This window comes from Hyperoodon ampullatus (assembly GCF_949752795.1).
Source record: "Hyperoodon ampullatus genome assembly, chromosome: 5".
NCBI lineage: Eukaryota > Metazoa > Chordata > Mammalia > Artiodactyla > Ziphiidae > Hyperoodon > Hyperoodon ampullatus.
Genome location: NC_136918.1, coordinates 146,478,244 through 146,493,342, shown reverse-complemented (window position 1 = coordinate 146,493,342; position 15,099 = coordinate 146,478,244). Strand labels below are relative to the sequence as shown.

Below are 15,099 nucleotides of genomic sequence, written 5' to 3'. Positions count from 1 at the left end.
ACGTCCTCTTCTCTGAATGGCCATCTCTCACCTGGACCACGGCCTCCTGGCCCGCTGCTCCCACCCTTGCCCTCTTACAATCCAGAGGAATCGCTCGGAATCACGGGCCCCGTCACACCCCTCACGGCTCACACCTGGGGTCAGTCCAGTGCCCTGGCCTCACCGCCTCACAGCCCCGGCTGCACTGATTTTCAGCTGCTCACCATGAGCTGACTTTATCTTGGTCAACTGTTACTTATTGGCTTTAGAATTCCATCAGCCATAAAACAAGTGTCTACTGAACACCTTCCAGATCTGCAGGTACATGTGAACCAGGAAGACAGCTCTTCTCCTGAGCACTGGTTTTCTAGCAGGAAGACTTAATTCACTGTCTGGCGAACAGGGGCCTTTTTTAATCTTCTTTAACACTGCGTATGTAGCAGGCATCAATCAATATTTCTGAATGAAGGAGCAGTGGCCAGTAACGAGCAGGACTGAAAGCCAGGCTGGTGTTTCTCTTGCTGTTGTTTTTTGGCTGCACCATGCAGCATGCACGATCTTAGTTCCCCAGCCAGGGATTGAACCTGGGCCCCCTGCATTGGGAGTGCAGAGTCTTAACCACTGGACCACCAGGGAAGTCCCAAGGCCAGTGTTTCTAAGACGTCAGAGCGCAAGCGTCCTCGTGGGCCCGGGAGCGCCTGACAGCAAGTCATGCAGGGTTTTCATTGTTATTTTTCATGTTTTCATAGTTTGTCTACTGGCCCGCAACTTACAGTTTCTCCTTTATACCCTAGAAGCCCCTGGTATCGTGTAACGCCCACTGAAAGGTACCCAGGATCAGGGCAGTAAGCAGTATTTGCCATGTTAAAGCTATCAACAAATGTAGAAAGTCTAAATTCCTAATCTTTACAAAATAAACATTTCCTTTTAGTTCACTTAGGAGTACTTACATGTATACTATTCATAATCAAAAGACAAGGTAATGAGAAATTTCCTGTTAAATATAAAAGCCCCAGAAAGGTAACTGTGTGGCTTGTGTGGAAGCTGAGGCTCCCACAGAGAGAGGCAGGCCAGCCGGGGCCTGGGTGCCAAGGCTCGCTGTTCTCCAAACGTGAGGCCTCGAGTCTGAGCACCACGGCTGGGAAACAGACCTCGGCCCCTCTCCTAGGCAGGCAGCACGTGGCCCGCAGGTGCGGGCGGCCTCACCTTGGCGCTGAGCAGCAGGAAGAGCAGGTGCTCGGGCGTGGTGCTGGCCCGCCAGCGCAGCACGTCGGGCAGGAACAGGAGCTGCGGGGCGCGGGGGGCGCTCAGAGCTGGCGGCTTCCCACCCGCCAGGGAGGCCCCCTCCTCCCCCCAGCCGCCCGCCCTTACCTTCCTCGCCTGGTCACTGTCCTCCAGGTGAGACAGCTCCCTCCCTGAGGCCTGAGCGAGTCTCTTCCCAGCGACCAGATTCCCAACAATCATGGAGGCTGGTCCAACCTCTAGAAAACGAGGGGGGATTGCAAGTGAGAGGTGGGTGACGTCTGAGAGGTAATCATCACACAGCTTTTTATTTGAACAGGCAGGCATTTAATTCTTCACTATGATAAAGGTGTTCGGGAAACCAGCTACAAGGGTTACGCTAAGTGACAAACAGAATCTCTCTTACAAACGAGCCAGATGAAGACATTCACCACACGGCAGAAGCCCTGGGGAGATATGATCTGACCTCAGCCACAGCTAAACTCTTAATGTATTTATCTCATTGTTTTACTGGTTGTGTTTCATTTAATAGTATTTTTTGTTTAATAATCAACAAAGGTTAGCATTTACTAAAAATTTACATAACCAAAGGAATGAAAAACTGTACATAAGAGTTAAACCAGGGAAGGGAAGTTGACCGTTTGCTGAGGCTTCCTAGGCCCCGTCAACCCAGTGACAGTGGCTGATGACAGAGCCGAGGAGCGGCACGCGCGGCGCCCACAGGCCCCGTGGCCTTGGCGTGGCTGGCCGCCCCACGGCACAATGATGGCCACGGCGGCGCTTTAGATTCCGAGCTCCAGGGCTGCTCTCAGGCATCATCAGTTCTGCCCCCAGGGAGCAGCCTCCACAGCTCAGACGCCAGGCCTGAATCCAGTCCTGGGGTGGGTGCTAACAGGCGGGGGGAACCCCCATGCTGGGGACGTGAGGTTGTGCTCTCCTTCCGGGGGGACAGGAGGTGGGGACCAACCCGGTGTGCCGTTCGCTCTGGCTCTTAGCCCCGATCCCAGAGATGGAGCGTTCAACAGGGCTGCACCAGTTAAACACAAGTGTAGCTGCCGCAGTCTGAAGACGGAATAGACGTGTTGTGTGATGTACACTAACCTGGCTGCTTCTGGCGAGGCTTGGGAAGGTTGGTAACACACGTGTGAGGGCACATTAACACGTTACATGGGTGCAGCATCCCCTCCAGAAAGCGCTGCTTGGTTTCAGAAACGTGAATCCCTCCTAGAGGGGCCTTGGGCAAGGTGTTCGCAGGAACCAGGGCCAGACAGTACACGCCCACCTGGTGGATGCTGTCGATGGCCTGGAAGGGGGGGCATGAGACGGAGAACTGTGACCTCTGGGACGTTTTGTTAGAAGAGAAACGTGGCGAGGCGAGTGTGCATTTCCTATCACTTACACACACGTTCTGTGTATGTGCATAATCGAATATAAATCTGTAACTGCTCACATTAAAAAAAAGCCGTAAAAGCAGTTAAGTGACTTCCTGTGGGAGAAGCAGTGAACAGCAAGACAGGCAGAAGCTGGACTCCTCTGAATACACCTTGCTTTCAAATTTGGAACCATGTGTATATTTTACACACAAAAAACTTAAAATTTAAAAAAGCAATTCCTAACAACTGAAAGCAAAATAAAACAAATGAACTCAACCAAAGTGGAATCAGGTTGGTGGCACAGCCCCACAGAGAGAATCTATTTAGAGTGACTTTAAACACAGGAATTTCATTAATCCAGTCCCACGGGCAAAAAGAATTGAAAAAACATCTTAAGCTGCACTTGGAAATTTCACACTTGAGACGTAGTGTGGAGACGGTTATTTGGAGACTGTGGTGTGTGCAGAGTGGCCTCAGGACATGAGTACCTCTGCTGGAAGTATCACCACTGCAATTTTTCATTGTGGAGAAAGATCGGTGACTTAAGAAAAAACCCTGAGGTCTTGAGCTGGAACTAGCAGCATAAACCCATGATGCAGGTAATCTTGCAAGCACGTGGACATCATCTCCTACTCTGTCCACTGAAAAAAAGCCAGTAACATCAAGTTCCCAGACAGTGCCCAAATTCCATTTCCCCTAGAAGGCAGCGGGGCCCCAGTAGTGTCGGGTCTAGGACACAAAATGCACCACCTCCCCAGGAATCGAACTTCCTGTTCCCGGGTGTGGCCTCAAAGAACCCCGGAGGTGTGTCTAAAGGGCTCAAGAGCCAGTCCGAAGAGGCTCCCACTGACCACTGTCAAAAATATAACAACTATAATCCACTAGTTCGTAGTGAGACAAAAACCAAAACATCTCCAGGAAGCCAGCTCAGGACCCTGAAATCAACCCTAGATCTCGTGTTCCTGCCCAGCCTCCAGGTCCCCCAGCGACTTCAGCACTCTCTGTAGAAGACCCTTCCAAAGCTGTTGCGTTAATGATGAGGAAGGAACAGGATTGAAGCAGCAGCCCCATGAAGCCCTAACAAACCAGCGGACACAACATGCCACCTACCTCCCATGAGACTGTCAGCCAGAAAATCGAGCCCAAGTCTGATCAAGCCTCAAGATCTACCCACCGACAGACACGCAGGAAGTACAGGAGACAGAGGAGAGCACTGAGCGACACGGCAGAGGCACAGCCGTCAGAGCCCAGGACGGGGGGACGTACTGGACGAACAACCTGCCTCTGTCAATAAACAAACTGTAAGAAAAATATGACAGAGGAGGAGCTATACATTAAAAAAGACTTAAAAGCCTGGCCTCACCAAGTGCAATTTTTACCTTATTTTGATCCTGAGTTTAACACACATACTAAATATTAGATAATCCAGGAAATTTGAATAGTGACTAAATATGTAATTATATATATATAATTATATATACAATTACATCCAAAAGAACAAAATACCTAGGAATAAATTTAACCAAGGAGGTGAAGGACACATGTACACTTAAAACTATGAGACACTGATGAAAGAAACTGAAAAAGATACAAATAAATGGAAAGATATTCTGAGTTCATGGATTGTAAGAATTAATATTGTTGAAATGTCCATACTACCCAAAGCCATCTGCAGATTTAATGCAATATCAAATTACCCATGACATTTTTCACAGAACTAGAAAATACAGTCCTAACGTTTGTATGGAACCACAAAAGACCCTGAATTGTCAAAGCAATCTTAAGAAAGAAGTACTAAGCTACAAGTATCATGCTCACTGATTTCAAATACCATAAAGCTATAGTAATCAAAACAGTGTGGTACTGGCACAAAAACAGATGTAGATCAATGGAACAGAATAGAGAGCCCAGGAATAATCCCACACATATGTGGTCAGTTAACTTACAACAAAGGAGACAAGAAGACAACAGGGAAAGAGAGCCCCCTCAATAAATGGTGTTGGGAAAAACTGGACACCACACACAAAACTAATTCAAAATAGATTAAAGACTTGAATGTAAGACCTGAAACCGTAAAACTCCTAGAATAAAACATAGGCTATGGTAAACTCCTTGACATCAGTCTTGGTGATGATTTTTTTGGATTTGACACCAAAAGCGAAAGCAACAAGAGCAAAAATAAACAAGTAGTACTACATCAAACTAAAAGGTTTCTGCACAGCAAAGGAAACCATCAGCAAAACGAAAGGAACATATTGAATGGGAGGAAATATTTGCAAATAATATATCTGATAAGGGTTAAGATCCAAAATATATAAGAAACTCATACAACTCAACAGCAAAAAAAAAACAAAACAAATAATGCAATTAAAAAATGGGCAGAGGGGGCTTCCCTGGTGGCGCAGTGGTTGAGAGTCCGCCTGCCGATGCAGGGGACACGGGTTCGTGCCCCGGTCCGGGGAGATCCCACATGCCGCGGAGCGGCTGGGCCCGTGAGCCATGGCCGCTGAGCCTGCGCGTCCGGAGCCTGTGCTCCGCAACGGGAGAGGCCACAGCAGTGAGAGGCCCGCATACCGCAAAAAAAAAAAAAAAAAATGGGCAGAGGACCTGAATAGACATTTTTCCGAAGAAGACATATAAATGGCCAACAGGTATATAAAAAGATGCTACACATCACTAATCATCAGGAAAATGCAAGTCAAAACCACAATGAGATATCACCTCACACCCGTTGGAATGGCTATTATCAAAAGGACAAGAAACAACAAGTGTTGGGGAGGATGTAGTGAAAAGGCAGCCCTCGTGCACTGTTGGTGGGAAAGTAAACTGGTGCTGCCGCTATGGAAAACAGTATGGAGGTTCCTCAAAAAACTAAAAATGGAACTACTGTATGATCCACCAATTGCACTTCTGGGTATTTATTGGAAAAAAACCCAAAATGCTGGACATCCCTGGTGGCGCAGTGGTTAAGAATCCGCCCGCCAATGCAGGGGCACTGGTTCGAGCCCTGATCCGGTAAGACCCCACAGGCCATGGAGCAACTAAGCCCGTGTGCCACAGCTACTGAGCCTGCACTCTAGAGCCCGAGAGCCACAACTACTGAGGCCCATGTGCCTAGAGCCCATGCTCTGCAACCAGAGAAGCCACCGCAATGAGAAGCCCACGCACCGCAACAAAGAGTAGCCCCTGTTCACCGCAACTAGAGAAAGCCTGCATGCAGCAACGAAGACCCAACGCAGCCAAAAACAAATATATAAGTAAATTAAAAAAAAGCAGAATGCTAACTTGAAAAAAAGTATGCACCCCTCTGTTCATTTAGTATTATTTACAACAGCCAACATACCTAAGCATCCATCAATGGATGAATGGATAAAGAAACTGTGGTGTGTACACACACACACACACACACACACACAGAGGAATATTACTCAGCCATAAAAAAGAATGAAATCTTGCCATTGGCAGCAACATAGATGGACCTTCATAGTATTATGCTAGGGCTTCCCTGGTGGCGCAGTGGTTGGGAGTCCGCCTGCCGATGCAGGGGACATGGGTTCGTGCCCCGGTCCGGGAAGATCCCACATGCCGCTGACTGGCTGGGCCCGTGAGCCATGGCCGCTGAGCCTGCGCGTCCGGAGCCTGTGCTCCGCAGCGGGAGAGGCCACAGCAGGGAGAGGCCCGCGTACCGCAAAAAAACAAAACAAACAAAAAAACATAGTATTATGCTAAGTGAGATAAATTAGATGAAGAAAAACAAAAACATATCTCTTACATGTGGAATCTAAAAACAAAAAGATGAGCTCGTAGACATAGAGAACAGATTGGTGGTTGCCAGAGGTGAGGGGCGTGGGGGGTGGGAGAAATGGGTGAAGGCGTCAAAAGGGAGAAACTTCCAGTTATAGGGTGATAAGTACTGGGGATGCCATGTACAGCATGGGACTGCAGTTAATAATGCTGTGCTGTGTGCTTCAAAGTTGCTAAGAGAGTAGATCTTAAAAGTGCTCACCACGAGAAAAAAATTCTGTAACTCTGTATGTTGACGGACCTTAACTAGACGTAGTGACTCTTTCACTATATATACAAAATCAAATCATTATGTGGTACACCTGAAACTAATACAGTGTTACATGTCAATTATACCTGAATAAAAATTTTATTGTTAATTTTTAATATGTGATACTGGTACTTCTTTTTTAAAGAAAGAAATACTCAAATTTACAGGTAAAATCTGTGAGTCCGGGATTTGCTTCAAAGCGCTCCCAAGGGAGAAGCTGGGAGGACGGGTGGGGCATGGCTGGGGCCTTGACTGTCGGTCATTGCTGAAGCAGCGATGGACACACAGGGGTTGTTACACTCTCCTTTGTATGTTTCGTATATTAGAAATATTCCATAACAAAACATTAAAATTTTTCATTAAAAATAAACGTTGTGGGCTTCCCTGGTGGCGCAGTGGTTGAGAGTCCTCCTGCCGATGCAGGGGACACGGGTTCGTGCCCCGGTCCCGGAAGATCCCACGTGCCGCGGAGCGACTGGGCCCGTGAGCCATGGCCGTTGAGCCTGTGCGTCCGGAGCCTGTGCTCCGTCCGCAACGGGAGGCCACAACAGTGAGGGGCCTGCATACTGCAAAATCAATCAATCATCAATCAATCAATCAATCAATAAAATAAATGCTGTAAATATTAGTAGAAAAACCGATCCTCTGAAGCTCAAGAGCTCCCTGGCCTCCCTGACACTGGACCTTGTCTGCTCTGTACAAGTGTCCTTTCTTAGGTGGCTGGGGCTGAGCACACGCCACACAACCAACCAGAGCTGTAGGGGCACCAGAGGGCTTCCCTGAAAAGCCGCCAGGACTGAAATTCACCCAAAGATTTGTACACTATTGTCCACAGTAGTCTTATTCACAAGAGCCAAAAATTAACAACCCAATGTCCACCAAGGTGTGAACAGGTAAGCAAAAGAACACAACTTGGCATTTATAAAAAGGAATGAGCCACTGATACACACACCACGAGGAACCACACAAACGTGATGCCAAGGCAAAGAATGCCAGACCAGGAGCCCACACTGAGATCCGTCCGCACGGACGTCCAGGGCGGGGGCAGGGCTCATCCCTGGCGACACAAAGCAGCCAGCAGGGGCTTCCCTGGTGGCGCAGTGGTTGAGAGTCCGCCTGCCGATGCAGGGGACACAGGCTCGTGCCCCGGTCTGGGAAGATCCCACATACCACGGAGCGGCTGGGCCCGTGAGCCATGGCCGTTGAGCCTGCGCGTCCAGAGCCTGTGCTCCGCAACGGGAGAGGCCACAACAGTGAGAGGCCCATGTAACGCAAAAAAAAAAAAAAAAAAAAGCAGCCAGCAGTTCCCCGTTAGACGGGAGCGCTCTTACCTGTGGTTACCTGGGTGCGTACATTTGTCAAAACTCATCAACCTGGACACTTGAAAATGGGCTCCTTCTACATGCAAGTTACATTCAGTAAAGCTGAGTGGACATTTAGTTTGTGCTCTTTACTGAAGGCAAAGTTTACTCCGTTCCCCGCAAAAGAACTTGTTGAATCTAGTTCAGTACTTAAGGATGTAAACGTGGACGTGTAGGGAAGGACAGCACACAGCACACGGGTGAGGCCGAGGGCACGTGCGTGTCGAACGGGTGTCACGAGGTGGGAAGCGCGCGGAGCCCCAGCCCAGGTGCGAGGGGTTCACTGGGCTTCGCTTCCAGCCTTGCTACACGTTTGAAATTCTCAAAGCACAACAGTGGAAACACCAATGCGTGCAAGTTTGCATCTCTCACCCGGGTGGACGGCAGCTCCGCGGGGCTGCCCCTCACCTCAAGGGTCAGTCAGCCCGCGCTCAGCCAGTGCCCACCGTGTGCCCACACGCACCCACCTGCAGCACACGGCTCATCCACTGGAAGCTGTCCTCCTCTGAGGCGTCGGGCCGTTGCTCTGCCACCAGCACGATCCGGTCATCGTGCAGCACTGTCACGGAGAACACCGCGATCCTGGGGGAGGAAGGGACAGAGATGAGCGCCTGGCAAGGGGGGCCGGGACGCGGATGCCCCATCCCGCCCAGACGGAAGCCGCAGCAGGGCTGGAGGTAGACGCTGTCCAACAGAATTTAAAGGGAAGCAGCCACAAACCTCCTCCAATGTGGATGAAATAAGCTTCGATTCACAAAACAGAGAGGACTTCAGTGCACAGCAAACAACCAGGCACACGTTGTAAAAGAACGTTTTCCTTAACTGCAATGTTAATCTATGTGATGTACTTCTTTATGCAGAAATCTCTGTCGAGAAGTTCTGTTAATCATCTATTTCTTTGTCCAGGTGAAATCTCACCACTCGTCACTCCGCTCCTGTCTGTGGCTGATGGCAGTGGTCTTCTTTCTCGCGTCTTATCAAAGAAGTTCAACGTGTTCTCCTTTTCTCTGTGCTGCCTTTTTCTTCCTTCGGACTTTCGGTGGATTCTCTTTTTCTTTATGAGACAAGCGTCTGTCTCCCCATCACGCCCATCCTGCTGGCACGGCTGCCAAGCTAGCTCTGGGACCTCACAGACCTACCTTCTCTGGCTTGCTCCTTTGGCCGCTACACACACAGGTATGCACGCGCACACACGTGCACCCACTCTCTTTTAATGCAACAAACTTTACGCAGTATTAGCATTTCCTTACTTTCACACATCTTGTTTCTCTTAGTACCTCACCCAAGAGCGTTTTCACAAACATGGTCTTTTTGTGACAAAACTTCTGAGCCTTACGTACCCAAGAATACTTCTACTGCAACTGCACAATTAAGTGACGTCTTGGGATGAATATAAAATCTGGGTTAAAACTTCCTCTGAAAAACTTAAAACGTTACTGCACTGTCATCCTCTGGCTCCAGCCCCTCTGCCGGGGAGTCTGACGCATCCTGGCTGGAGGCCCACCCCACAGACTCCCTTCCTCAGGGTCCAGACACACACCCCCCACCCTGGGTCCGCTCTCAGGATGCCAGCCCTTCTTGCTCCACTTCCCTCTTAATTTTTCTTCTAAACTTTCTATTTCCTAACTTCTGGAGAAAGCTCTTGATCTGGCTTTCCAGCTGACCAGCTCACTCTCCAGCTGCCTCTGCCCTACATTTACTCCATCTGCTAAACACCGTCCTGTCGGGATGCTGTGACCTCGTCCAGTGCACAGCTCCTCCCTGGTGGACGCAGGTAGGCCGCCTCTCCATCCGCGGGTACGACCACCCTGCACCCAGCTAGTCACTGGACCGGCGTCACCTCCAGATGCCATCAGGAGTCGGTGGCCATGCGAGGCTCCCTGACGCACCCAGGAGCAGGCGTGGGCTACTCCGGCATCCCCTCAGTGGACACTTGCACTGACGGTGTCTCCGGTTTCTGCTGTGAGTCCTGTTGAGTCCTGTGCGCCCCGGCTCCAGGCTGCACGCACCCACCAGTCTGCCCGCCCTGCTGGTTTCTCCCGAGTGCTTATTTGCAGCCGTCATCCTGACCCGGGGAAGGGCCGGCAGAACATGCTGACCTACCACTGGCAGAATTCCCTGATCGTTTCTTTAACGTGTATTCAAAGGACGGCTCCAGCCAGGCTCACAGGCACCCCAGCTTGAGTAACGAATTACCTTGAGAAGAATACACTGAAGAAATGCAGTGGCTGACTGGACCAACTAGGAGAAGGGGCCGCCTCCTCCAGGACAAAGAGCTCGGAGCTGGACAAGCTGGACCGGGCGCCCGGGGCCCAGGCCAGGGGCCCCCTTACGTGCTCTATGGACGTGAGAATCTAAAGTGACTGCCTAACACATTCAGAGAAGGCGAACTGACGCTATCCCAGGGGACAACGGCCTCAGGTGATTTCAGGCAACGGGGCGCCCTCCGCTCCAGCCCGCACCCCCGAGGCTCTCGGGCAGCTGCCCAGGTGCCCTCGCCCTCACGCGCACGGTGCCCTGTGTGGTGTCTCGGCCCGGTCTCCATGCCCAGGTCGAGGTCTGGATCTCACCCTCTAAGGAGCCATGAGCTCCGTGGACGGTGAGGACTCCGACTCGGGCATCCTCGCTGCAAATGTCATCCTGTTCTTTGTGAAGTTCCTCTGATGAACGGGAATTTTTAGGTTTTGTGTATTCAAATCACTGGGCTTTCCTTCCACTGCAGGAGACCTCTCGAAGGTTAACTAGAGAAGGAACCGAAAGGCACGGCAAGGGGACCCGCAGCGCATCACCTGCCTCTGTAGACAAACTTCATGGGCTCCACGGCCAGTGCGGTAGCCACGATGTCGTCCGCGTTGTGTCTGCGGACCCCCACCACCATCAGCCCGTCCAGCTTGCCCACGACGAAGACCAGGTTATCCTGAAGGCAAGGGTGCTGGTCAGGCCCCGGACACGTGGGCAGGCCCTGTGGCTCAGGCCCTGCTACAGAGACCCGACAGCTTGCAGACCAAGTAACTTGCAGACAGGGCCAGCGGGGCCCCTGCCCATGGTGACAGGGAGACCCAGGCAGGGGCCACCAGGGGTGAAGGGGCCCTAAGCCTGGCGGGCTTTCGGGGGGGGTGGCGAGGGGGCACCCAGGGCTGGCGTCAGCACCGGAAAGGTCACAGATGGGAATGCAGCTGAGGGTGAGGTCTGTTAGGGACTTGATGCTCCTGCGCTACAGACAGGGCTCCCCAGCTCGGCCCCAGTGACGTTCTGGAGGCCGGGACTCTGTCAGGAGGGGGGGTCCTGTGCACAGGGGACGCGGAGCAGCACCCCTCCCCAGCTCTGAGCCCATCTGCAGGCCCAGGTCTGCCAGTGGGACACACTCACAGGCCCGATGAAGCCCAGCAGCCCCGTCCTGGTGAAAGGTCTGTCGGAAATGGGCGTGCCCCCTGCCGTGAGTGGGACGGTCTGCACAGAGTGGAGAGGACAAGGTCAGGCGTGGCCCACAGGGATCGAGCGAGCGGCAGGCGGGCGGGAGAGAGGGGCCGGCGCGCGCTGCCCGCGCCAGGCGTGGCTCCTCAGACGGCATCACTGCGCCTCCCCGGAGGGGAGTCCCTGCCGTCTGGTGAGACCCCCTTCAGGCTCCTGGCCTCCACGGCCCGTGCTCCCCCTCCCGGCCTGTCCCGTCCCGGCCTGGGGGCTGGGGGGCACTTGCTGGGCTCTCCTGACGACCCCACGGCTCCAGCCCAGAGGCCGGCTTCCCTGGGCCAACCTGGATCCGTCAGGGCCACGAGGCGCCCACGTAGGGCTGGCCTGCCAGAGCGGGCACTGCCGAGAGCCGCACTGTCCCCTCCCACCCCTCCGCAGCTGTGGACTCGACTTTAGCACAAAAGTAGGGACCAGGCGCGGACCTCAAAGATGTTCTTTGTGATCCCGAGCAGCCCATAGTACGCTGTCGCCGTCGCGCTGGAGTTGACGCAGATTTCTCCAACTTCATCGGTCTTACAGAGGTAAGGGGTCCCCTCCACCTTCACAACACACACGTTAGCTGAAGAGAGAAAACAACCCTCAAGGGCATGAACAAAGAGGACACTGAGATGGGTCATCCCCAGAGACCCACGGGCTTGGCCTCTGCAGGGTGGACACGAACAGTTCGTGTGCCCCAGGCTGGGACACTCACACCCCTCTGGCCACAAGCCTGTGTGTTCCACACGCGGTACGTGAAGGTGACAGAAACGCTCCTAGTCACGCGGGCTCTGTCGTCCCCCCCGGCACCGCCCTCCCGGACCCGCAGGAGATGGGAGGTGCCATCTGCTCACACCTTTGCCTCTCAGGCTGGCTCCCACACCAGGCCTGACGACCCCACCTGAGCGTGGGCCCCTCCCGCGGCCCCACCCACAGCCCCATGACCCCTTCTGTCTTCACCAAGCAGCGCGCCCGCCGACGCGGCGGCCTGTGGCCCAGAGCCTCAGAAGGGCAGACAGCGGAGGGTGGCACTGCTGCACGTGCGTTTCCCCCCAGATCCGCGCACTCGTCTGCGTTCTAATACAACAGAGACCCCGCCCATGCCACAACCAGACCAAAAGGGACAACCCCGGCGTGCCGTGGTAACACAACCCTGGGGCTGACACAGAGAAGGTTGTGCACCTGCTGAAAACGAGACCCCCCAGGTCCTCACTGACTCAGACCTGCAACAATCCCGACAACAGACACACACACACCCAGGGGAGCACGTGCACACATACGCACCCCAAGGGAGCATGTGCACATATACCACCCCCCGAGGGAGTACGTGCACACACACACACACACACACACACCACCCACACCCGAGAGAGCACACACACACCCGAGGGAGCACGTGCGCACACACCACACACCCGAGGGAGCACGTACACACACACACACACACACACACACCTGAGGGAGCACACACATGCCCGAGGGAGTGTGTGCACACACACAGAACCTGGTCCAAGTTTAAGAATAAAACGAAAGTCCTTATACTTTCAATCAAAAGAATCACCTATTACAGTATTTCACCATCTTTTAAAGAATTACTGTGTTCGCCACGTAACAACTAATGATCAGAAAGACCCTGCTCTTTCCCCTGATAAAATGTTTATGCTGGAGTTCCTGCCTCTACAGAACCTCTGAGTCCTTATTTTTGGTAGACTTATGCAAGGAAAAAACACAACTCACACTTCTAAGAAAGTGGAACTAGAAACAAACTCAAACGTCCAGCCTTGTTCTACGTGTCCGACCTCTGGCACACGTACAGGCCCAGACCGCGGCCCGTGGCCCTCCCGCTGGTTCCCAGCCTGTCCCTGAGCGTGGGCGGCTCACGCCCTGCCCACACAGGCCCTGTACCCTGGGGAGCAGCGGACGGGGTGACTGGCGCAGAGATGGGGCCGCTCTCCGGAGGTGACCAGGTGGGTTGGCCCGCTGCCTGGAGCCCAGGAGGGCCAGCACGGGGAGGAGGGCAGCTGGAGCAGCCGCGGGGTCACCGCGGTGAGGGGCGCTCCCCAACTCAACAGTGCCACAGGGCCTCCCAGGCCTGGCTCTGCTCTCGACTCTCCCCCATGACCCTGCACGGGGTCCCGCATGTGCTCGCGCCTACGGGGGAGCTGCAGGGCCCAGCGCCGTCACCGTCCTGCGCTCGCCAGCTGCCACGGCAGCACAGACACCCCACGACGCACGCGTCATCCGGGCCCGGGGCCTTTCTGGGAGCACAGGGATCTCTGGGAACCTTCAGGGCCACACTGCTCCCCTAACAGGCCCTTGTCAGGATGCAGAGACAGTCTCATCACCGGGTTACCTGCAGGCATCCAGGGTTGACGCCCGGCCTCGGGAGAGGCGTGACGACTGCCTGGCGCGCAATGAGCACCCAGAACCCAAGCTCTGGCACCACTTCCCCAATGGTGGGGAACCAGAGTCCGGCTCACAGGCCATAGACACACCCCGTATTTTAGCGCAACTTTAACTTGATACAAAGGGAGGCAAAAAGCAAAAAATATGTTACAAATTAAAATCCCAATTCACACGGGGACTCGTCTGAAGTCCTCTGGTGCTTGCGTGCTCCAGAGCCTTTGCTGCCACCCAGCCGCAGGACAAGACCATCCCCAGCTGTGACCTCACCTCCAGGCATCACCTGACCGACGTCCTGAACCGTCAGGACCGAGAGCTTCTCTTCCGCGTCCAGTCGGATCACCCCGTGACTGAGGCAGCTCATCGACAGCACAGCTCTTCTTGGAGGAGGGCCCCCCAGGTCAGGCGGCCTGGAAACAACACTGATTAACTGACAAGGGGACAGAGCCCGTGGGCGTGGGACCATGGCCCCCTGCCGACAGGACAATGAGCAGCCAGGTGCCCGTCTGTGCCGGCTGTGGGGACGTTGGCTGCAGGACCTCGGGGGGCAGCGTGTCTCCACAGGTCTGCACGATGCCCCACCCCATGCACTCCTCTGCAGGCGAGCCCTGTGGGCCGCAAGGACGCTTCCACCAGGCCTTCCTGGGACATCCCCCGGAGCCCCGAGCAGCAGGTGAGCGGAGCGACACGCTTCCTGGGAGCAAGCCTGCGAGCACCAAAACCAGGGGAAGGAGCCTGGGACCGCACGCAGGAAGAACGAAGGGCCGGCCACTCCCCAGCCCGCGCCAGCCCGAGACCATCGAACTGCCGGCAGAACTGCCCTGAGCAGCCCTTCCCAACTCCTGACCGCAGGAAGCAGGAGAGGGAGGAAAGTGACTGCTGCCGTTTGCGACGCCAAGTTTGGGACTGATTAGTTTCGCAGCAGCAGGAACCAGGACGCTGAGAAACAAATGTCATATCTTCTCCAGCGGGAAAACACTACTCTGCTGAGCACAAGAAACCACCATAGAACAAAGGAACGAAGAACACCTTATGGTCTGTGAAGAATAAAGACGTTGTTTTTAATGCTAATTATTACTAAAATTTTACGATCACTTACACCACTACTTATAAATACACAGACATAACACAAGACCACAGCTGAGGCTAATTTGAGTTGAGGGTGGAAAATTAACACTAAGTCACCCTCAGCTGCGAGGACGCTGCCCTCTACCCGAGGATGGCGCTCAGGGCAGCGTGG

The 15,099-nt window shown here is 53.5% G+C and overlaps 1 protein-coding gene across 8 annotated transcripts in view; it reads right to left on the bottom strand.

Moving 5' to 3' along the window:
- DIP2A (disco interacting protein 2 homolog A) overlaps positions 1-15,099 on the bottom strand; it is a gene marked incomplete at its 3' end in the record, with an annotated part of 91,026 nt that overhangs the window by 18,648 nt on the left and 57,279 nt on the right. For 6 of the 8 annotated variants that reach the window (XM_079705432.1, XM_079705431.1, XM_079705428.1 and 3 more), the window contains exons 18-25: positions 14,130-14,269; positions 11,903-12,039; positions 11,379-11,459; positions 10,799-10,926; positions 8,477-8,591; positions 2,323-2,524; positions 1,351-1,460; positions 1,186-1,266 (exon numbers count right to left, since the gene is read on the bottom strand). In XM_079705432.1, coding sequence (XP_079561558.1) covers positions 1,186-1,266; positions 1,351-1,460; positions 2,323-2,524; positions 8,477-8,591; positions 10,799-10,926; positions 11,379-11,459; positions 11,903-12,039; positions 14,130-14,269 — 994 coding nt within the window. Of the gene's footprint in view, positions 1-1,185; positions 1,267-1,350; positions 1,461-2,322; positions 2,525-8,476; positions 8,592-10,794; positions 10,927-11,378; positions 11,460-11,902; positions 12,040-14,129; positions 14,270-15,099 lie in introns of those variants that run through there. The other 2 variants (XM_079705426.1, XM_079705427.1) reach the window with 1 other exon arrangement.